This window comes from Channa argus, chromosome 7 (genome assembly GCF_033026475.1).
Source record: "Channa argus isolate prfri chromosome 7, Channa argus male v1.0, whole genome shotgun sequence".
NCBI lineage: Eukaryota > Metazoa > Chordata > Actinopteri > Anabantiformes > Channidae > Channa > Channa argus.
The window spans coordinates 12383193-12405908 of NC_090203.1; the positions used below are offsets into that span (position 1 = coordinate 12383193).

At 39.5% G+C, this 22716-nt stretch overlaps 1 protein-coding gene across 1 annotated transcript; it reads right to left on the reverse strand.

The window, feature by feature from the left end:
- Positions 1 to 368: 368 nt before the first annotated feature.
- Positions 369 to 22605, reverse strand: fam171a1 (family with sequence similarity 171 member A1). Its single transcript, XM_067510294.1, has 9 exons — positions 22169 to 22605; positions 14132 to 14359; positions 13175 to 13267; positions 10317 to 10475; positions 9498 to 9674; positions 5707 to 5823; positions 5313 to 5427; positions 4896 to 5013; positions 369 to 4485 (listed from the first exon to the last, which is right to left on the reverse strand). Exons 1-9 carry the CDS (start codon positions 22272 to 22274, stop codon positions 2923 to 2925), a joined length of 2676 nt encoding a protein of 891 aa, XP_067366395.1. The 5' UTR covers positions 22275 to 22605; the 3' UTR covers positions 369 to 2922.
- Positions 22606 to 22716: the final 111 nt, after the last annotated feature.

A 22716-nucleotide genomic window follows, 5' to 3' on the forward strand; every position in this document is an offset into this window, starting at 1 on the left:
GCTGCTACACGACAGGTTAATAACATTAGAAAATAATGCAGTACCTGTCTTAACTGTGATTTTTACTTTATTAACACGCCACGCCCCCCCTTAAAAGTTGCAATAATTCAACATACAAAAAACTGATAAAAAAAAAAATGACTAAATAAAAATAAATGTATTTGGCCACAAATACTAAGATACTGCCAGGATTCAGGCTCGACAACATTGTTTTGCTAGGGTTTCCTAAAGAAGACAATCAAGATAAAACAAGTGTTGTTGGTTTATTTATGAACTTACCAATGACCTGTCATTATAAATGAAGAAAGCTACACCCAAAGGAAGCAATTTGCTTCCTTCTTATATGTTGACATATACACTCATACAAATTCTTCCAGTTTACCTGTTTATTCAATGAAAAGGTTTCAAACATAATGTAAGCAACCATATACACACTCAGGATGATGTCCACCCTAGGAGTGGTGGTGGCTGTGTAATAATAGAAGAGATGAGGCCATTCACACCAAATCACACATAATTTTGACCAGGCAGAGGCAGAGTAAAGGGAAAAACTAAACACACTCTAATATGATTGCTATGACTATATGATCTGTGAATGGATGCATGTTGATTATTTCTCAGCACTCTCACCTGGACTTACAATGTGATGAAAAAACAAAAAATAAACCTCACAGCCAGCAGTGTCACTAAGAGACTACCATCACCTAGGTAAACACATTTGAGACAAACATTCACCCTCAGAACATAAAAAACTACACAAAAGGACCCGCAGTATAGCTTCACATACAATTGCACTTTGCTTTATCTATTACTACAGTATGCTACACTGAAAATGTCTCAACTGCTTCCTCTAGAGAGATTGGTGGAGACTGACTACTGTAGACAATTTTATGATTGCAGCAGCTGGTAGACATTTTCCAAGATGTCTGCAGTGTAGGTTGTAATATGCTAGTGCTGAAGAAAGTTTACTGCATGCTTTCATTTGCAAGTGGAAGAAAAGGGAGGGCTGAGGTAGAGGACGAAAGCTGAAGGCAAAAAAGGTAAGAAATAAATAAGGTAATCTGTTCTACAAATCTGTTGTAGATTCAGGTATTTTCAAAGGCACTTTGAATATGAGGAAACTGTAAAAAACTAAATAAAAGCAAGTGAAAATAATTTGGTTTCAGGTAGAAGGTATGTAATAGCATGTGTTTGTTTTTAAAAGTAACAATAAGGCGGGTGAAGAAAAAAAGCCCTTAACATATTGAAGACCGAACAAAAATAGCCTATTTTTAGGTAAAATACTTCATGTTGACAATTAAAATTACAAAAAGGCATCTCAAGCAGTCATATAAAAGTGATGCATAGCCTTCAGCAAAAATATGCCAGTCAGTGGTTCAACAATTACAAAACTCTTCCTATTCCTAAATCTCACAATTATTTTGGGTATACCCAAAGTTTCATAGTGGTAGTTTATCCTTATCCACCCATATAGTGGTGTCTCACATTATCCGATTGGACTGTAGAGCTGAGTGGTTTAATTTAGTCCAAAGACTTCAGCCGCTGTAAAGTTCATGTAACCACCCATAAAGCTTTGTGGTAAACCAGATTAAATTCTAACAACATACTCTAAATCACACAAAATATAGGACATAATTTGTTTACTTTATGTCAGGGGTGATTGCTTTGTCACTAACTAAGGCCAAGACTTTTGTCGAAGAAACTGTAAAAGGTTTCTGCTCCACAATCTTCAAAGCCTGTCAGCATGGCTAAATTGGGGATATAATTTCACTTTAAACACATGTTGTGTGTTTTCAGCATTTATTAGTGGACTGAGGCCAATATGGCTCAAGAAAGAAGGTAGTCTTTCATTTGTGAGAACCACCCATCAACTGTTTCTACTACAGTTCATTAATGCTTACAAGGCTATTTATATTTAAAAAAGGCATATCTTTATTGTGCATAAAATATTCTAATTTCTTACCACCAAAGTCTATTTGTCTCCCCTAGGCAATTTATAATTCAAGTGGTCTATCTGTGTAGTGTGTGGATGACAAAGTGGACAGTGTTCATTTCTTTGGGGAAACTGGAAGTTCAGGAAGGATCTGAATCTTCCCTTCACGTTCAGGACTAGAAGGGATCCCAGTGAAGAAATATTTTCTCAGTGCTATATTAAGAACAAAAAGCTTCAGTTTACATAGTTGTGTCCTTCACCTTTGTCTGGGCAGAGGGAGTGTCGCAGTTAAACACGTTTTTTAAGTCTATCTCAAAACAAAACTGACCTGCCCGTATCTAAAATCTACCTGTTCATACAGGTAATAAAGGAAATCCTTCCTAAAGTCAATTCACTGTCAGAATGACTACATTCACAGTCATCTTCTTGTGCAAAGATTTATATATCTAAAGTTTAGCTGGATCAACTATGCTGAATTTATTAATTTTTTTTAAATATTGGAAAAAGCCCACATAATAGAATTAGCTACTACCTGTTTTTTTGGAATGTAGATTTACATAAAAACATCACTAGATTACCATTATACTAAGGGAATATGAAAACCATGATGATTTTTGGGGCAATTTGGGAGATAAATTGTCTATTGTCTATTTGTCATTGTCTAAAAATATTTATAGATGTTTATTCATGGTCAACCTCAGAAACAATGATATCCGTAAGGTACTAGGTTCTTGTTATTTGTTTGTATTGCTCGCCAGCTATTCGGAATAATGAAGTGGTGATCTTCAGAAAAAAAATTTTTGTACAGAAAGAGGACTGTAGTTTGCCTTCAATTCTTTAAGAAAGGACCTTTTTAGGGCCAGAGTGAACAATTGCAGTGATCAATTTCTTTCCCATTACAAACCCCTATGCTTTCAATGTGCATATAGGTTTGTAAGCATTTCTTACAAACAAAATAAGAACTTCTCATTTAGGTTGGCATCCCTGGATCATTTCAGGTTAAATGCCAGCAGAGGTCGCTCCTCTCTCCTCTGCCAGGGACTCCTCTTCTCCTCCTCTCCATCATCCTGTGCTGGGTCATCATCTGGAGACACTGACAGCAGAGTATGGTCTGTCCTGAAAGTCACTTTCTCTGGAGTCGGTGGAGGAGGAAGAGAAGCAAGGGATAAGGAAGTAAGTGAAGGAGGTTCCTCTTGTATTTGTACCCCTTCTACTCTTTTTCCTTCCACATTCTCCTGTTCCTGATCGCCTCTTTGACCCTCAGCTTTTTCTGACAGGATGGGTCCTGGTTTACTGTCCTGGGGGCTGCACTTTGATGCTTCCTCTTGACTGCCTCCCCCATCCAGATCATCCACATACACAAGCTGAGTGTATGTCATGGCTGGTGTTGTGTCCTTTGACCTGTTCTTCTGAATCCGTCTATCCTCCTGCTCTGCATCTTTCACCCTGCGGCCTGCTCTTGGCTCGTTCAGGTCCACACCAGAGTCAAGACTGGCATCGTTGCCATTGCCATGTCTCCCACCGCTTGTATTACCCTGCTGACCTCCTGCACATGGTGGGTTGGTAGGGCACCCCGCTCGCTGGAGGTCAATGTACGAGTGGCGAATGTGAGCATTGGAGCGTCCATCCAGTGAAACAAACCAGGCTCGTGGGTGAGGGAGTGGCTTCCCTCCTCTCAGCTCCATTAAAGTCTTTTCAGCCAACAAAGTGTCCTCACGGTTTATTTCCACAAGAGCCGTTTCCCCAAGTGCTGCTGGAATAGACAATGACTCAGACAGTCCAGTGCCCTCTCCTTCAACCTGCTTGGTGGGACCTTGGGAGCAGTCTGTAGGGGTCTGCCCAAGAGGTTGCTGGGAATGTGAAGCATTGAGCTCTGCCTGGATGGTCTCCAGGTCACTCTGCTGGTCAGTCTGCAATAGAAGGGCCTGACCAGACAAAGGGTGCTCTCCAGGAAGGCGCATGTAGTGTGCTGGAATTACAAGTGTGGGGCGCACCCTCGGGTAGCCTTCTCCACCACTTAGCAGGTCCACAGATCCACAGCAGAGCAGCTGGCCAGGTCGGGAGAGTAATGGTGGACTGGGACGCTCCAGGTGGTCCACAGAGCGGGACAGAAGGTAGTCAGGAACCCTGCACTCCCCTCCTTCCCCTCTACTCGGGGAGTGAGGAGGAGAAGAGGGGGAGATGCAGTCAATCCCAACACTGCTCAGCTTGTTAGCGGACACCTGAACATGATTACATGATGACAGTGCATCAGTAATCTGGTTGTTGGATGAGCAGGCAGAAGTATATGATTGACGATAGCCCCTATCTATCCCGGAAGAAATAGCAGTTTTTAAATGGAACGTCTCCACAGACTGCCGGTAATCTCTGCTGCGAGGAGTCAGATTGCCAAGTGAGGAGTTGTGGTGGCTGCTGTTTCCCAGAGATGACCGTCTCTGTTTGCTGTGATGGATCAGGCTGGGGTGAGGTGGATTGTCTTGGTGCTCATATGAAGAAGGCTTCAGCATTGGTGTGGTCATGTCAGGCTCAGTTGTTGTGGTAACAAGTTCCAGCTGCACATAAAATTAATAAACAAAACAAATCAAAATCGTAAAGCATAAAAAAACTTTCAAATATATTAATTATGTTATATAACATGTACAACATACACTAACAAAGGAAACTATTCCATTACCTGACAATTTGATTTTTTTTCCAACTGTCAGGTGATTTGAAATTGAAATGAAATGTCAGTTTGGATTTGAATTATTGCCTTCACATTTAATAGTTGAGAATCTCATTTAGGTTTTTCTGCAACCCACAGGGTTGATTTAGTACAGGAAAAAATCCGATCCAGTTACAGGGAGGACCCTGTAACTGGATCGGATTTTTTCTTGCTTTAGGGCACTGGACACACAGCTCTTAATTCCAAATACTGAAATTCTTCCCCTGTAGATATGTGGTTGAACTGTGAATGTCATACCTCGTTGCTAATCAGGTTTAGGTGGGACATGGAGGTGGCTTGGTCCCTCTTGCTGCTGTCTAGACCAGAGGACAGTGTGAGCTTGCGGTGAGACCCACGAGGCTTCAAACAACGACGCCTGCACAGAAAAATAGCAGAGATAATGATCTAAAAGCATAATCAATTTGACTGAAATTTCTAAATTATGTAAATATTCGTTTATAGAAACAATGTAAAGTCAGGAACAAAAATACTAAGTCTAAAAGAGTCTGATTTCACATAACCATTAGCAAAACATAAAGTGATAATGCCATTAGAACTACCTCCTACAAGTGTATGATAAGCCTGACAGTCAAAATATTGCAAATATTTTTCTGATTTTGGTGAAACAAAATAGCCTATTTTTGTAGTAAATATTTGTGGTAATTTTTCACAAACCTGCAGTGGTATAACAGGAGGCAGAGCAGGCAGAGTAGGATGAGACCCATGCCTCCTAGTATAGCCAATAGAAACACTGTGTGGTACGTGCTGATGTCTTTCGTAAACAACGGGCCTGTTAAAAGACACGGGGAAAATAGAAAAAGTAGATTAAGTAAAAATGAGTTAGAAAGCTACAATTTTAATGCAACATTTAAGATTTTATGAAATGTGTTTCTCTCACTGTCAATATTTGAAAGAACTGGAGGCAAATGTATTCTTTGGTGTTGTTAAGATTAGAACTGTATCAATAATATATAGATTTGCACAAATATAAATGGTATGTATATACAAGATTGGTCAACTGTGAGCACACATGTATACAGATTACATCTGCATCAGAACACTTTCTCACCTGAGTGTAGAGAGGACATGGCAGCGACCCAATATCCCATCTGAGGGGCGATGTAGGTCAGACTGAGCTGGTTGCCCTCCCTCTGCACATAACCCCAACTGCTCTTTATCCAAGCCCCTACACACACACAGAGCTTAAAAATTGAATTTTCCAACAATTATCAACATTATATTATTAACAATTAATATCTGAAGAGATTTTATCTGAAGCAGCACAATGTAAAGTGGAGCAGGCACAACATGTAGCCGGGACTGGGGATTGGACCAGTTACCCTCAGTGGTCAAGTGCCTTCCAACTGAGCTACAGCTGCCCCCTATCTATTCCTAATACCACAATAATTAAATTAATGTAACAGACTTGAATAAGTAGCAAAACTGGATAAGAGGATTGACCAATTAAAAATTTATCAATCTAAGATCAACACTTGTCCATTATGGGGCTATGAGCTTTCTAGATAATGTATATACTGTACGAGTAAGTGATTGTTAAAGGATGTGGTAGTGCTGAATAAATCCAGCTGCGTGCTACTTACACAATCCCGTCAAAACAAACATACTTTAAAATGTTATCACCTGATAGCCGCATATCATATATGAAAACATGGTATAGCACCACTGACCACAGTAGGCAGCAAACATTTTAGTACTACTAGTAGCATACTTTCCAGACAGGTCTATATAAAACAACAAAAAACTGTAAGTCGAATTGAATGACTGTTAATAACTTCTAATGACAGCTTTTAAGACAGTTCATAACTTTCAGAAATTCTAATGGCTGCTAAAAAACAGGTAAAACAAGTGACAGAGGGGAGTAATTTGGCAGTATTGAATACAACCACAGGGAGGCAGCATGTTCCGTCAAATATTAGTCAGAGCACAATAGCAGCTTGACAGTGACATTATGCGAAACCACTACAAAGCCAAAGACACTGATTCATTGGCTGACAAGAAAACAGCTCCAAGAAGAATTATTTAGTTGTGTCTTTACACTTCCCCTCCTCTGGGTCTCTGGCGTAGCATAGTGAGAGCTACTTTGTACCTGTGTTTATACGCAGTACATTAACATCAAGTAGGTATCTGCGTCAATTTTCAGTAGGGAGGAAACACGCAGTTAAGAGGAGGATGTTCAAGGAGTAAAGACAAATATGCAAGAGATGGTGAGAGGGAAAAAACAAGGAAACACGAGCAGACACATGGAACAGATGGATGGAGAGATAAGGGAAAAGGCACATGAGTGAGGCAGAGAGAACTGAGGCAGGCTGTGTGACTCAGCACCTCTCTGTTACACACACACAGACACACCAAAGCCTAGGCCCAGCCCTGCCTGGCTTCACCCTGGTTCTGTCTAAATACTTTCCACAGGGGAGACCTCTCTGCGTGACTGACCTGTTTAAAAGTGACACCTAATGACTCTGTTCCCACGCTTCCTTACAATGCACTGCTGACACAGTGACAACTGCTCAGATCCAATGCAAACATTTATACAGCAAATACAGCCATATGTTTATTACTTCTGCTTCTCCACCATTCATGCAAAGTCAATAAAGCTGACTAAAGAATCTTTTCTTGTTCGGTTTTCATTATTCACAGATAGCATTCCGGACCTCTATTGGCATCAGACTTCTGTTGGGATGAAGGTGTGTCTGTGAATCACACACACACACACACACACCTGAGTGAATCTGATATGTTAGTGTGTGACATCATCTCACCCAGTGCTGACTTGACGTCTAACAATAAGAGAAACAGGTTTTTGTTTGTGAGTTTTGCCCATGTGCGCACATTGTAAACAAACCTAGCCTCTTTGTGAGGAAGCCTGATGTATTCAGCCAGACAGATTTCAAAGATCTTTCTTTGAGTCTTTTATCCTCAGTTGGATACAAATATAACTACACACAGCACACATATTTCACACACACTTAACCACTAAGTGAAGGAACTCAATCAGGAGCCTTTGGTTGTGTTAGTTGTTTAGTGGGTTGCTAAGAAACATGAAATGTAGCCCAGAGAGGGGTCCGGGAATGGCCTCTGTTGTGGAAATACTCACTGCTGCAAGCTGGGTGTGTGTTCTTTTATCAAAGCCCGTTGTAGAATCTGTGGATGTTGATACTTGGGGCACTTGTAAAAATGTTCAACTCCTCAAATCATACAGTAATGTTTTGTGAGTGTAGTAGGAAGAGTGAGGATTTTGAGAGGAGGTTATCTCATTACACATGCTAGGGACAAAGCATAGTTTAATGTAGAATACATTTAGCCCTGTGACAAGTGGCTATTATTCTTGTTCATGTTCATGTAGTCTGACTCAACACATATGGGGTGTAGGAGCAGTCCTTCAACCATTGAGCTGTGACTGTTTTCTGCTTCTTGCAGCGTGTGATCTAAAAAAGAGATTTCCGTGGGATTTTTTGTTTTGAATGGATACAGAGAGGAGAGGCTGCTGTGTGTAAAATGTTCCAAATCATTACCTGTCAGAAATATTTAGATAAGTTCCTTACTAGTCTTATTGGTTTCAGAATAGAACAAATGTCAGCAGTCCAATTAACAGTCCTGAAAACAAGGGCATTCAGTTTATAATTATAGAAGACTAAAATAAAATCAGTACTAAAGTCAGTAGCCCACATCATTGCTGTTTTCATTTACTCTCACTTCTCTCACCAGAGGTGCTCTAGTCACGCAGTTCAGTTGCTCAATGCTAAGCTCTGGCAAATCCACACAGTACCTGGCCTGCTTAGCATCAAAACAGCAGTCACACAAAATCAGTGAGCAGTGACAGTGAACAAAGGTGAGTGTGTAGTGTTTAAAGCCAGATATTTAGCTCAGGAGTTTGGAGATAACAAGATCAGAGCTAAGAGATATACCAACTCTAAATTAATCTCTATTAACAACTCTGCTGGCTCTGGTCTAAAAAGTAACTTTTCCCTAACAAATTAATCATATTAATGTGCATGTATGCATGAAATATGGCAATGTTGTGTTTTCAGCATTGTCCTGTTCCAAAACAATTAACTGCTTAAAAATGACTAATTATCAAAACTGCTGCTGACCTTTGCTGAACTAACTGGCTAATTATTATAGCTGAAGATCAAATGAAACATTTTGTTTCAGCAAAATCATTTTAGTAAGTCCTAACAGAGCTTTTTTTTCCCCACTGGAAAAGCATAAATGTTATGAGGATGTACAAAGTAGATATGGAAATGTGAAACTTATATACACAAAGAAATATGTTTGTAGTGCAGACACATAGGAGTTAACTGATGATCTAATCACTGTCCTTCAGCTCAGCCTATCCAGAACGAACTGGGTGTGTCACAGTGAAAGACATTTAAAATAAATCTTCGGACCCAGGCAGACTTGAGGTGAGGACAGAGCTGCTGAGTCTTTTGCTCATGTTCAAGATTTAACTGAGCTACAGACGATTATGCATCCTCAGTCAAATCCTGTGATGTGTAGCAGCACTTGTGCCTTGATTTCCAGATTAATGCGGGGTCTTATGGTGTTCATTTTTTATGACCTTATGAATACATTCATTCATCACTCAGACAGATTTACAAATTGTGACCTGGCTGCACTGTGTGAATGTGCACGTGGTTTGTGTTAATGCCCCTATGCTTAAACTTGCAAATCATTTACCAATGCAAGCAGGCCTCATTTCCATAAACATGAATATATTTTGGCCACTGAACTCTCTTAAAGTTGAATATATTCTTTCAGAGATCTTAGTGGAGCATACACAGAAAGAAAGCAGACTATGCTTAGAAAGTCACAAAAGCTTGTGCATCTTTCAGTACATACCCAGGCGAGGGTCAAATCTCCAAACAGGGATGTGATCATTTTCCTTCAGGGCACTGTTGTCCGACAGGGGAATGGACACCGTGATTGGCTCCTTTACCTGAAGCTCTGCTCCATCGCTGGCCAATAAGTGAACAGAGATGGCCGCTACAGGAGTCAACTCAAACTTCTTCTCTGTCCCTGTAAGAGAGGCAGGAGTATGTAAGAAAGAAAATGAAAGGGAGTGGGAGTAAGTTGCACAGGAGGCGAAGCAGAGAAAGGCCAGTGGAGGGGACTAATATAAAACAGCATAGATAAAGGAGAGCTGTCAGGGGGGAGACAGACAGGAAAGAAAACAGGGGACAGACAGGAAGGAGGGTAAAGAGAGAAGAGACTGAGAGACTGAGGTTGGAAATTGTCACAAAGCACAAGTATGCCTGTGTTGCCCATGGGGAGATGGTACGTGATCCAAAGAGGGAGCTTTTAAAGAGTTTTCAAGCTGAAGGAGAAAAAGGGACACACAAAAGCCTATATCACACACACACACACACACACACACACACACACACACACACACACACACACACACACACACACACACATCAAGATGAGGAAAGACCAGCCTTAAATTGTATGGACAAGAGGCTTGTGGTATGACATAAGAACACACAGGGGTTATTGTGTTTCAGGAGTACAAATAGAGAGGCCTCTCCAGGGTCGTTTCTCTCTGGACCACAGCTTTATACTCTTCACTCCCCAGCCCCTTGCTGCAAGCTTCTCGTGGTCATCTTCCCAGAATAGACTCGTCAGCTGTCTGAAACCCTCCTTCAGGTTGGGCCTCACCTGAGCTGTTCCCACCAAGAATCTGCAGGTGGGGAAAGTGCTGGATGTGTGACGGGGAGCTGGCCACGGTGAGCAGAGCAGTAAGGTTGCTGTACGACGTGTTGGAAGGAAGAGTCAAAGCTCTGCGCTGGAAGTGAACATTGGGCTGATGTTTCAAACCTTAAAGATTGACAAACACACAAATATCAGACACCATGTACATGTTAATTTCATATGCAGGGTTGTTATGTCATTAGTAATTGGGCCAACACTAATTTTTTAACGCATCTTCCTCAAAAAAATAATTTTGACAGTTTAAACGGGATAAATTGGGAGAGTGAGATAGAGCAAACCTGGGGTAGTAGCTGAAATCAAACCAACACCTGTAATCGTTATAGCAGATCATATATTGGAGAATGATCTTTTAATACCTTAAAAAGTACATTAACATTTAACAAATCCAAGGTCAGATCTCCTCGACAGAAAAAGAAATATTAATTATTGATGTTTGTAATAAACTTCCACGGAAAGAGCAAAACCAACAATGACACGCTGCCTGTGTGACTAAAGCATGATATAGCTTATTTTTCTGTCCTTTGATTATCATTAACACAAGAACTGTAGTTTATTTTGAGTCACTCCCACACACACCAGCTTGCTAGTGTAAACACTGTGGCTAACAATTGTCCATAAAAAATCTGCAGTATATGTTTCAGAAAACTAGTGAGTGATTGCTTTAAAAAATAAATAATTGCATCATTTTGACTTATTTTTAAAGACTTGTTGGTAAGTATTTAAAGAAAACAAAAAATCTATAAATTATCTTTTCATGGGCAAAGCAAAACATAAATCATACTAAACATTGTCTTTAACTGGTTTTAATGCTATTTAAGATTGAACAAAGTAAGCTATATGTGGTGCAAAAAGAGGTCACTCGCTTACTGCAAGTGACATTTTCAATTTCTCAGTGAATTTCAATAAATAACCTAAAACAATAAAATGTATGGACATTCACAGTCCATTTTGAATGTGATGCTTGATCTAGTTTGTTTCACACGGCAATTTCCTACTCCTTGCATGATGCCTGCTTACTCTAACATCAAACTAGCTTTACTGAAGGTAAGTTTATATTGACATAGTAAACATAATTCATCATTCGACACATTCTCTAAGCCATGGCCACGTGTTATGATTTTTCCAAGTAATTGTTTCCTTTTTAATTTCTCCCCATCGCAGCCTCTACCTGCCATCAACAAATTAAAGCTCAAGAGAAATAAACAGTAGAAACTGCATGTAGCTGGGCTCAGCAAGGTGATGTCATTGTGGTCAAATTTTGCCGAGTCCACATTCCTGAGCAGTGAGACAGACCCAGATGTATATGAGCGCGTTTGTGTTTTTAGTTGTACTGAATTTTGGTTTTGCAACATGACTCCATATTTTAACTTTAGTTTATTCTTATAATTCAGGCGTGGGCAAAAATTCCCTTTGTGGCTGCAAGGAAATTAGCGTATTTCTATTTTTGTGTCCTCGTTTCTTCAACCCTTCATGTCTTTTTTCCCTCCACTTTTCTCTCACTTCATCTGCTCCTCCTTCTGTTGGACACTGCTCTGCCCATCCCCCTTTCTCCACTATTTTCTTCAACTGCTCCACCCACAACCCCACTTCCAAGCAAATACAGTATCATCCTCCTCTTTCTTATCTTCTTCTTACCCCTCTTTCATTTTCTTTCTCTTGTACCATACGCCACAAGGTTTATCTTTGCCCTGGGCACCTAACTTCACAACAAACAGTTTGTTGGACAGAGGCAGAAACAATGCCATGTTCAGGCACGTGCTCTGGGCATATTAACATTGTTTGTGTGTTAAGCAAGATGAGACAGCTTCCATTACTACCACAGCTTAATTACTACCATGTATGTCACAGACCCACAAAGACCCAGCAGACAATGATACTTAATTTGATTTTGCTTGAATAAGAAAGCCTTAGCTAATATAATTGCAGACACCTGAACAAAGGCACCGATTCACAATGCCAGACTCTTGATGTTGGCCTGTGATAGTGGACATAAAATATATGAATCTATGAAATCTTAACAAAAGACTATTGTATGTATAGATAGGAATATTTTTTCTACAGTTTTACAATCAGTGTAACAGTCTAACATCGCAATAGAAATACCACCAGGCTGTACTGAGCCGTCATGGTTAAAGCTAAGATGATAATGCCAGCATACTAATGTCCTCTTAAGAACAATGCGAACATACAGAGGCTACGCAGATATGTTTACTATGTTAGTATAGCATGTGAGCATGTTAACATTTTCTAATTAACACTGAACACAAAATACAGCTGAAGCTAATGATAACATCCACAGTGTAAGTATTTCGTCATTTCAGAAAAATAAGTTTGACCTGACATGGCAATAGCTGGAAAATCAACTCATAATCTTAATAATTAAAACTTATCCAGATAGATTACCAGATTACTAGATTTTAAACTTATCTAATAGTTATATTTCCATCTTTCTGTTTACTTTTAATTTTAATTTTCTCAAACCATATTCTCAGCCAGAAGATCCAGTTCACTATACACATAAACATAAAATTTGAATGAAATTTTGTGAAAGGACACCTTTATTTGTTTTGACTTGTTGTAGTAAGAAAATCACAGGTGTTAACAATAACATTAACAGTGACCCTGTTTTATTAAGGTATTTCAGCAGCTAAATGGAAGTGAACCATATTTGATTTTATTACTTTATTTACTGTTGATACCATAAGGGATGAATGGCTAAAACATGTGTATGTATGTTTAATATATTATACAGTATATATATAATGCAGTGTTATATGCACATAAATAGTAAACACTGCATTTACCTTGCAAGCCTGAAACAATCTCCACAACATCTTCATACACCGTGAGGGTTGCAGCTCTTTCTGGGAGCAGGTCCAGACTGATGGAGGAAAATACTGGAACACAAACAAAACCGCACAGTGTGTACACACACACACACACACACACACACACACACACACACACCATTAACTGACATAATAAATTCACTATCAGATAAGAAACAAACTGATCACTATCAGACATAAGAAGTCATTAAACCATCTTTATACATTTTAATAGTCCTGCTTTCATCCGGTCAGCTTTACAGGACTCAAATCTGACCTAGGTTACTGCACTTCTTTCCTGTTCCTTCCTTCCTTTCTTTCACTTCTCCATTGTTCAGAGCTGGTGAGCATGATAAACCAATTGGCTGCCATTGTGTTGGCTCATAATACTCCCCCAATACACCCTCCACCCCACACAGACACACACACACACATTTCCTCTTAATATAATTGTAAGGACACTGACAACTTCTCCTAGCCCTTTGCCCTAAACCAACCCTTTCCCTAAAACCAAGTTTTAACTCTCATTTGAAACAGACATCTTCAGGACAATGGAACTGCACAAAAAATGTGTTTTCAAAACCACAGAAAGACATATACACACAAATGTAATTGGAGGGTACTTGTCTGTGGTGGACTGTGTGAAAGGGAAGCTAAAATGGACACCTTGCTGGGTTTTGACACTTATCATTCGCTTACACATAACTCACCATTTTTAATTTCACTCACTCACTCTCTATCTCTCACACACACACACACACACACTCTAAACTGACAGCACACATGGAAATCAATAACCTACAAGCCAACAGTCCTATCTAAACACAGGCATTTCATATTATCTCCATTTGTGTTTGTCCATAAATCTTCTTTCTCCTGCAAACAGAAAAGAGAAACACAAAAGGACACACGGACACAAACACACACACCTACCAGGTAATCTAGAGGGGGCCCAGGGCACAGAGTTTGGCACATATCCCTGTTTGGATGCGGTGACAACCAGTGGTGTCCCAAGGCGGTACGGGAACCACAGGTAGGTGTTGCCATCAGCTGATGAGGTTTCTGTGGTTACAGAAGTGTGATTGGCAAAGAGCTGTATGGTGGCTCCGCCTAAGGGCTGGTGAGTGCTGGCATCACTCAGGTGAATCTTCAGAGTCACCTCTGCGAACAAAACGAAGCATTTACTGAGCCGTGTACACAGTATCTGTTAGTGTTGGTGTGAATAGTAAAAAGAAAAAAAAAAAAAGGTGATAAAGAATACACAGCCATGAAATATAGTGTTGCTATTATAGTCATCTCTTTAACAGTGTTTGGTTTCATTGCCAGGCCCTTTGCCTCCAATCCACAGAGACAGCATACCACATCTCAGCCAATCACACAGAGACAGCCATCTGACCATTTCCTGGACTCTTGCCAATGGCATTTCCCTTCTTAAACAATGGATCATTTCCCACTCTCAAAGAAGGCTTGGACCACGGTGGAAAATCCACAGTACGTATAAACACACCCTCTAATGCCTGTTGACTGAGAAAAGGCTAATACCTCAAATGACTACAAAATAGCGGTGGGCAGCAGTTGACCAACCTTAACAAAGTTGTCCACAATCTGTCTTTTCAGGTGAATCATTGTGTCATTTTATGTTGACTTACACCTGTTTGCAGACATAACTTCAATGATTATTATTAATGTTGATCTGTACTATATCAACAAACACAAGAATATAGCTAATATATACTGCTATATATTGGATTGGACTAATTAGTCTCTCCACTGGCTTGTGGATCGACACTGTGATTAAAACACTGATTAGGGTTGTGGAATTCAATAATATTTCGTATGATGATAGAAAAACATTAATCTTTTCATATAATGATCTATAATTTCTTTTTTTGTGTCGCAACTTACACTCAACTCAAAAGCTATCTGAACTAATTGCCATGTGAGACTACAACACTACACTCTCATATAGTGTTTACTCAATTGTTCACCATTAAGCCCCTTGCACATCCTTGCTAGCGAGTGACTGAAAACACACTGTCAACAGGATGTCCCTGTCAAGAATATGGTGAAGGTGTGACCAAGAGGAGATATGTGGCAGCACAAAAAAGGTTTAACAAAACATGGAGATAGAGCTGTCAGTATAATTTCATTATCGACTTATCATACAATATATGGATATAAGTTTGACAGTTTTTGCTGACCCTGATATTGTTTTTACAGAGCACCTTAAGCCAAAGGCTGTATGACAGATGCTAATCAGCAAGCTAATCAAACTGCTGATTAAATATGTATCTGTACCTGGGATGGTAGTTGAGGTGGAAAATTGAAATTGAAATTTGCACAAATGCCTTGAATATGTAGCAAAACATAAAAAACGGTGTGACCCTAGTCTTGTAGTTTACTACTATGTAGTAGAAAAGACAACAACAGAAAAATCTTAGTATGCAAAGTACTACATTCAATTATTTTAAGTTATATTCTGATTGGCTCATTTGTAAACATGGGCCATATCAATAGTAACATTGAGAGAATTTGGTAATAAAGTACTGACACTGTTTTCAGGTAGATTGTTTCATCACAAAAATTGTTTTACATTTCTCAACCATTGATTTTACCATGTTTCTTCCAGGTTTTTTTCCTCTGGGAGAGACTGGGAAATCACCCACTATGAAGACTTTAGTAATGAGAGCATTGTAATCTTTCAAGCAGCCATTAGGGACAGAACTAAAGAACATATACTGGTTGCACGCACGCACACACACACACACACACACACACACACACACACACACACACTATTTTTCATTCTGCAGAGCTTTTACTTTTGTACAGAAATACAAAACTCAAACCACAAAAAGCCACACTGTCTAGATTGGGACTGTCCAGCTCAAATGACAATACAAGCTCTTTCTGAACTACAGTGACCTTTCAATTAAGGCAGAAAGGGTTTCAACATCCCCACCTCCCCCCAAACTCACTTCGACTGAATTTCTACATAACTCTTTCTTGTAACACCACCCACCATGAAGCACACACGCTAATAACACATACATAACCTTGGCTAGACTAAACCCCCTCCCCCACTTCAGGGATCTTGTGGTTAGCATAAACAACTCTGACAATATCTGGTGAGAGTTCAGCTCGAGTGCACGCTCCACCTAAAACCAGAGCGGTGTGCCAAATGATACCTTTGCCTGGGTGGAAGTTGTATGGAGCTTTGTAGGTTGGAAGGTTTGGCAGAGTAACGTGTCAATCTAAACCCAAACACATCATTACCCTGAGAAGTCTGGTGTGAAGAGCTGACCCTCCACTTCATTACATTTCCCTGTGACAGCTGAAGAGTGTAAAACAAAAAAGAAACCTGGATTTCCCCTTGATAGATTCTCTCCTTTTCATTTCATTCCCCTTTTCAAGATTTGGTGTTGTCTGTTCTGAAGGGGATCATGACTTCACTTCCCATCCCACTCCCACTGATATGATGTTAGGGGGTACCAGCTGTGCTCACTTTAAAAGAACTCCCTCAAGAGACTTCAGACTGACATGCAAGCATACACAAATGCAACAGTCCCCTCCCAGTCCTCATCCAATAAATCAGCACTGTGGTGACATCATTGTTAAACAAGCTCAGAGCCTCCAGAACAGAAGAATTATCAAACCAACACCTTGATTATGCAGCTAAACCAATATCTCCATAACTGTTTCTCATAGCTTTGGCCCCTTATCTGTGGGTGTATGGAGTACCATATGGAGGATAAAGGCATCAAAGATTCATTCCTGACCTTCGCTAAAATCTCAGACTAATTATTTGAGGCAAAAGAAGCCAAAGCAGCAGGGTGGTTGTGTGTGTTTGTTTCGAAGTAGAAAATGAGGAGAACACAGTCAGGACAGATTTGGGGTGTGGATGTTTTTCAGGTCATTACAGCTTGAATTAATACAGATTTGGATCAATACACCAAATTTATGGAGAAACAAAGCATTTCTGCGCCATAAAAGTAAGGTGCGATAAACTGGCTGACCTCCACAGGGTGTGTGTGAGGGGGGTTTGGGGCTTTTCCAAACAGAGAGGAGAGAAGCAGATGCTTTCTGCACACGAGACAACACTTTGTATTATAGCTGCAGCCACGTTAGCACTCACTGCTCATCAGAATCACTGGGTTGTCACAGGGTATTGAGTTCATAGTGAAACCAGTAAAAGCCCAAAGTCTTCAGTGCCTAATGACATTTTTCTGTGGATAATTGCACATTTTTTTCATGTGTAAAGCGATGACAGGTTTGGTGTTATTATATGTTTGGTAAATGTTTGCGTTTCTATTGATGATATAAATGGTTAATAGTCTGTGGACAGTAGGTTGGCCATAATAATACTGTATTAAGATAATACTTGATTTGTAAATGTAATTTAAAAAATTTTATTAACATGGAGTTGCAAGTAACATTTTTCCATAACTGATACATATGCCAATTATTTTTTCAGATAAATCAGTTACTGTGGGTTATAGTGTGAAAAAAATTCTCTGAAAATGCCCAGGGCACAACAAGGTCTTGTTCGTATGATTTGAAGAGTTTAAATGTTTTACTAGTTTATAACACAAGCATATTGAGTTTTCTATCACATAAGAAAGAAAAGCAGCAGACTCTTACAAGAAGGTTACGCCACAGATTTAATTTAATCTTTTTTAATAATATATATACACACATGAAAATATTTGCAGACAAATTTTCTGTTTTTAAGTAACCTGGTACTTGCCGTTGTCAATATCAAAGATTTAATTTGGATTCTTTATGACAGCAGCACGTTGTGGATCAGCCTGGTGATCTGTAAATATGCATGCTGCTTACATGTAGATTGCAAATTCAAACAATGATGATGATTGAAAAAAATAAAACAGACCCCACTGACACAGCAGTTCTACTCTTACAGTGTTTTTCTACGTAATATCCACCAACTGAACAGTACAATATAAGAACTTGGTACATTGTGGTACATTTTCTGTGTAATCCAGAAGCTCATTGGCCCTTTTTGGAATTGATACCAGATAATATTTAGGAAAAATGAATGTTTCTTGGAAATTAGCTGCAAAAATAAAAACAGTAACACAAGGGCAGTGCCATTACCAAAAGCATTAACACATGGTTCAGTATGAGAGCAGCTAGAAACAATGTGACAAGAGTTGTGACAGAGCAAGAACTGAGATGTAAACAAAAACAATGCTGGCACAGCATTACCAATGGAGTAAAAAAAAAAAAAAGAAGATATACCTACTACTACTAACAGATTTCTATATTTTAATCATATTTTTTTTGGTAAGGCAAAAATAGTATATTGCAGTATTAATATAACATTATTATATTTAAAGACACTATCCTCTATCCTTGCTGTGGAACAGATTTACCATTAGAGCAAAAATAAAAAAAGTTCAGTGGGAAAAAAAAGACCATGAGAACTAAACCATGCATCCCTTTTCAGTCTTAAGCGCCAAAAGTTGTTTGCGTTTCTGGATTTAATAACAGCCACAGAAAAAGAAAACACAATGACTGAAGCCATTTGTTAACATTGAGACAAATAACAAACATCTGATTTTCAGTGTGCTAATGTTGCACAAAAGGCAAAAAAATACATGTGAATATACAAGTCACAGTATGAATCACCGACAGGGACAAGAGACACACAAAATGGCAAAACAACTCTTCAACATGTCACAGCACGAAACACACAGATGCAGTATCGAAATAAGACATGGTTCATAAAAATCAAACACACATACTATTGTCTGCTAAACTACAGTTCTGCCAATACAAACAAAGAAACTGTCTATCAAAAAGTGTTCAGCCTGCTATTTTCCCTCCTCTGGATTAAAAGTAAGATTAGACAGTAATGGTCAATCCTATTAACTCTGCAGGGGACACATCAATAATTAGGTTACATCATCGGCCTGAAGAGCAAATGGATTCTCAGTAAATACCAGAAGCATATACAATTACAGGTTCTGCTCTTCCTCTAAGGAGCTCACAGACTCCATCCTCAAAAGCAATGCTGTCTTACAATCTGATGCATCCCACAAATAGTGGGCTGCTGATGCTCACACCAGCATCTCCTGATTAGCATTAAGCTTTGTTAGCCGGTGACAAAATGATTTGATTTGTCTAGTTCCTGGCAGCTCCAGAGAATGTTCATCTCTTGGAGATGCAATGTCATGCCTATTATAGGCAGCCGTAATGTGAGTGAAATCTATATCTGTGGATAGATCGTCTGTCTGGCTCCACTCATCTATGTGTCTGCTGAAGCAACCAGGAGAAGCCCTCAGTATCGACCTGAACCTACCCCCCCATGGACAGCCAAGGTCAATCTGAAGCAAAGTGAACCATCAGGAAAACAGCGATAAGAAAAAAGGAAAACACTGCACATACAAGCTAGGACAGACTTCTAACCATTGCAATCATGTGAATATTCAAGGCATGTATTCCTTGTTTTATACAGCGCTTGCTGTTGTGAATTAGCTGATTTTCATGCCTCATGACAAGAGTTAAGGCCAAACTACTTCAAAACTGCTGAACTAATTGTAAAATAATAAAATATTTGGAACTAACTGTACAACTCTATAAATCTGTCCTATATTTGCACAACCCTGTACACAGTACAATACAGTGAAAGTTACTCTAGGTTTACATTCCTACTTCTACTGTAAACACTGTTGCAGCGGGAGGACCAAATGTAGGTGGGCCAAATATGTAAGTGAACACAGACAAATGGGATGAGTGCATGCAAGTGAGAGGTAAAAGTGATGGATGAAACAGATGTGGCACCACATTAGTAGCTACTTTGACAGAGTGGCTTTAAAGCTAGTGAACGAATTAGATGCCAAAAGATCATTGTAAGTCATTTTGAATTTCAAAACTTCTACTGTGGTGATGGGATACCCTCTGACCCAGCTCTGCTAAGATCCTGCAAAAACTTGGTCAACAGACGTGGATGAGGGGAATTACCATTTAAGCCACAGGATCTACTACCTGGAAACTTTACCTAGTACCCAACTGTTTTTGCTATTACTACACAAGCTATACTGCACAGTCACACCCGTGGGTACCCATAGGTATCAATGTGAGTGAATGGTGATCTGTGTCTATCTGTGTTGGCCCTGAAATAGACTGGCGACCTGTGCAGGGTGTACCCCGTCTCCCACAATATGACAGCTGGGATAGGCTCCAGCCCCACCGCAACCCTAACAGGATAAGTGGTTACAGATAATGGATGGGTGGATTGTCAGTTTTTGCTCAAAAGCATCAGAAAATAATGAGAAAATATTCATCCTAGTTTTATAGAGTAATGGATGATGTTCTCAAATGCCTTTTGTGAGTCTAAAACTGAAAGATATTCAGTTCACTACACTATAAGGCTAGGAGAAACAGAAATATTGATTTTTAGGAGGCTGGAACCTAATCTAATATTTGTTATTGATGCTAAAAATGTCAAAAAAAAATCGGATCATAGATCAAGGACTTTCGGCTTATCCCTTCAGGAGTTGCCACAGTGGATCATGTTGAGCACACTGATTTGGCATGAATTTTCACGCCAGATGCCCTTCCTGCTGAAACCCTCCACCAACCCTTCAGCCTCTTACTAATTGATTAATTAACTAATTTTTTTGAGCTTCCACACATTTAATGGCTTAATTGCTTCTCTGTTAAGTTGATGAGTAATTGTATTACCTTGTTTATTTTCATGTATTTTTGGTGCAGTGACATGTAAACTAGCAACAACAAAATGTATTTTTGTCAGAGTAACACATGTTCTCCCCATTTAGTTACATCACCTATGTCGGAACAAAAGGGGAAATGCCTATTAAAATTTACCACAACCTAAAAGTGCTCTATATGTTTAATTCGACAAAAATATTTGGGAACATGATCATATAAAATGTAAGAAAAATATCAAATGGTGAAATCTGAGAAGGCTGATCAAGCAAATCTTGATTTACAGATGCCTACAACAATAAAAAATGTATATAATTTATTGGTCAATTAACTCTATGTTGATCTGGTAACAGACTAATCATCTCAGCACCATTTATCCTCTCATGTAATATTTGTCAACTTGTTTAGAAGCTAGGAGGAAGAAATCTGTCATTACCTACCTAGTCAGTTTTTATAACTTGTCAGTCGCTCAAGTTGTCATTTATAATGCAGTAACTCTCCAAAATCAGCAGTTGACACTTCTAAACGTAAATAATTTTACGTTTTACGAAGATTTACTTTTTCTTTAAGGATGACGGTTGCAAACCAACTAATAATGTTTAATCAACTCATAAATCAGGTTTATTTAAAAATATTTTGGCATTTTATATACCACACGATTTATCACAAATTCATATATAATGCAAATAATTATGTGTTACAGTTCTTGTACAAATGATTTGCTAAATTTGTGTACTTGTCGACGGGTTGTGAGACACCTAAGCTAGGTGGGTGGCTGCGGTCACTGGCACCAACCAGCACTTTAACACAACACAGAGACAAAAAACACACAATGCTTGCAAAAATGTCAAACTAGAGTGCATCCTCAGCAGGCTAGAAGAGCTGTGCATGTAGATCTGCTTTGCCAAATGGACAAACCGAGAAAGAAAAAGTGTTTTCTAATATCCAAAAAATGACAAATCACAGCTGCTGGACTATCGTGTGATCACTTGTTTTTCACGCAACATGAGACTTCAGCCACTAACAACGTTATTTTCCACACATCCCACTGCAACACATTAAATTAAAGCTGCTTCCCATCGGGTTTATCCAAGTACAGAAGCCAGGTTTTATTAGAAACATTTTAGAGAGCCCGAAGTTTCCTCTCTGACACCAGCTAACTTGCTAACGTTAGCTAAGCTCAGGTCACATCAGTACCAGGCTAGCAGCGGCGTTAGCCACCGAAAGAACCGGCTAACGAGCGGTTTTATGGCACAAAAACGTTAAACAGACCTTTACCTTCTGTGGCTGAGTCCTCCGGTAAGGTTTTGGTGGCGGCTTTGGAGACCAGGAATCCCAGTAGACAGAGTACGATGGCAGGGGTCCCGTCCACAACCCGCATCATTGCAGATGTGTGTTAACGAAAACGGTTTAAAAAAAAAAAAAAAAAAACAAGAGTGGAAACCGAATATTTAGCTTTTAAAACTCACTGACCGGACACATTAGTGTGCAAACTGCTTATTCCACAAAGGAGGCGATACTCCATGTTCAGCAACATCAGCATTCCCGATTTTCTGTCAGTAAAGCGGCGTTTCTTGTGTCCTGTTGTGCATCCCCAGCCCTCTTACCACTCGGTCGCTTTTTTTCATCGACGGACTACGGTCAGGGAGGAAGACGGCCCCGTTGCTCTGAGCCACATGCCCCAGAACTGCACCAGCAGACGGCTTCTCCCAAAGGCAGCTGCGCTAACATATGCGGACCTCCAGCGCCACCTGCCAGTCAAAAAAATGGGCAGAAACGAGCAAGTTTGTTCAAACTTGAAGTAATTTTGAGCCTTTTGTCTTTAC

Excerpts from the sequence above, each read along its gene's own strand:
- fam171a1 (XM_067510294.1), bottom strand. The coding sequence starts at position 22,274 with ATGATGCGGGTTGTGGACGGGACCCCTGCCATCGTACTCTGTCTACTG. Across the intron at positions 5,824-9,497 it reads GAGATTTGACCCTCGCCTGG|GGGCTTGGATAAAGAGCAGT; the intron begins GTATGTACTGAA and ends GTGTGTGTGTAG. Across the intron at positions 5,014-5,312 it reads CTCCTGTTATACCACTGCAG|GCGTCGTTGTTTGAAGCCTC; the intron begins GTTTGTGAAAAA and ends TTTTCTGTGCAG.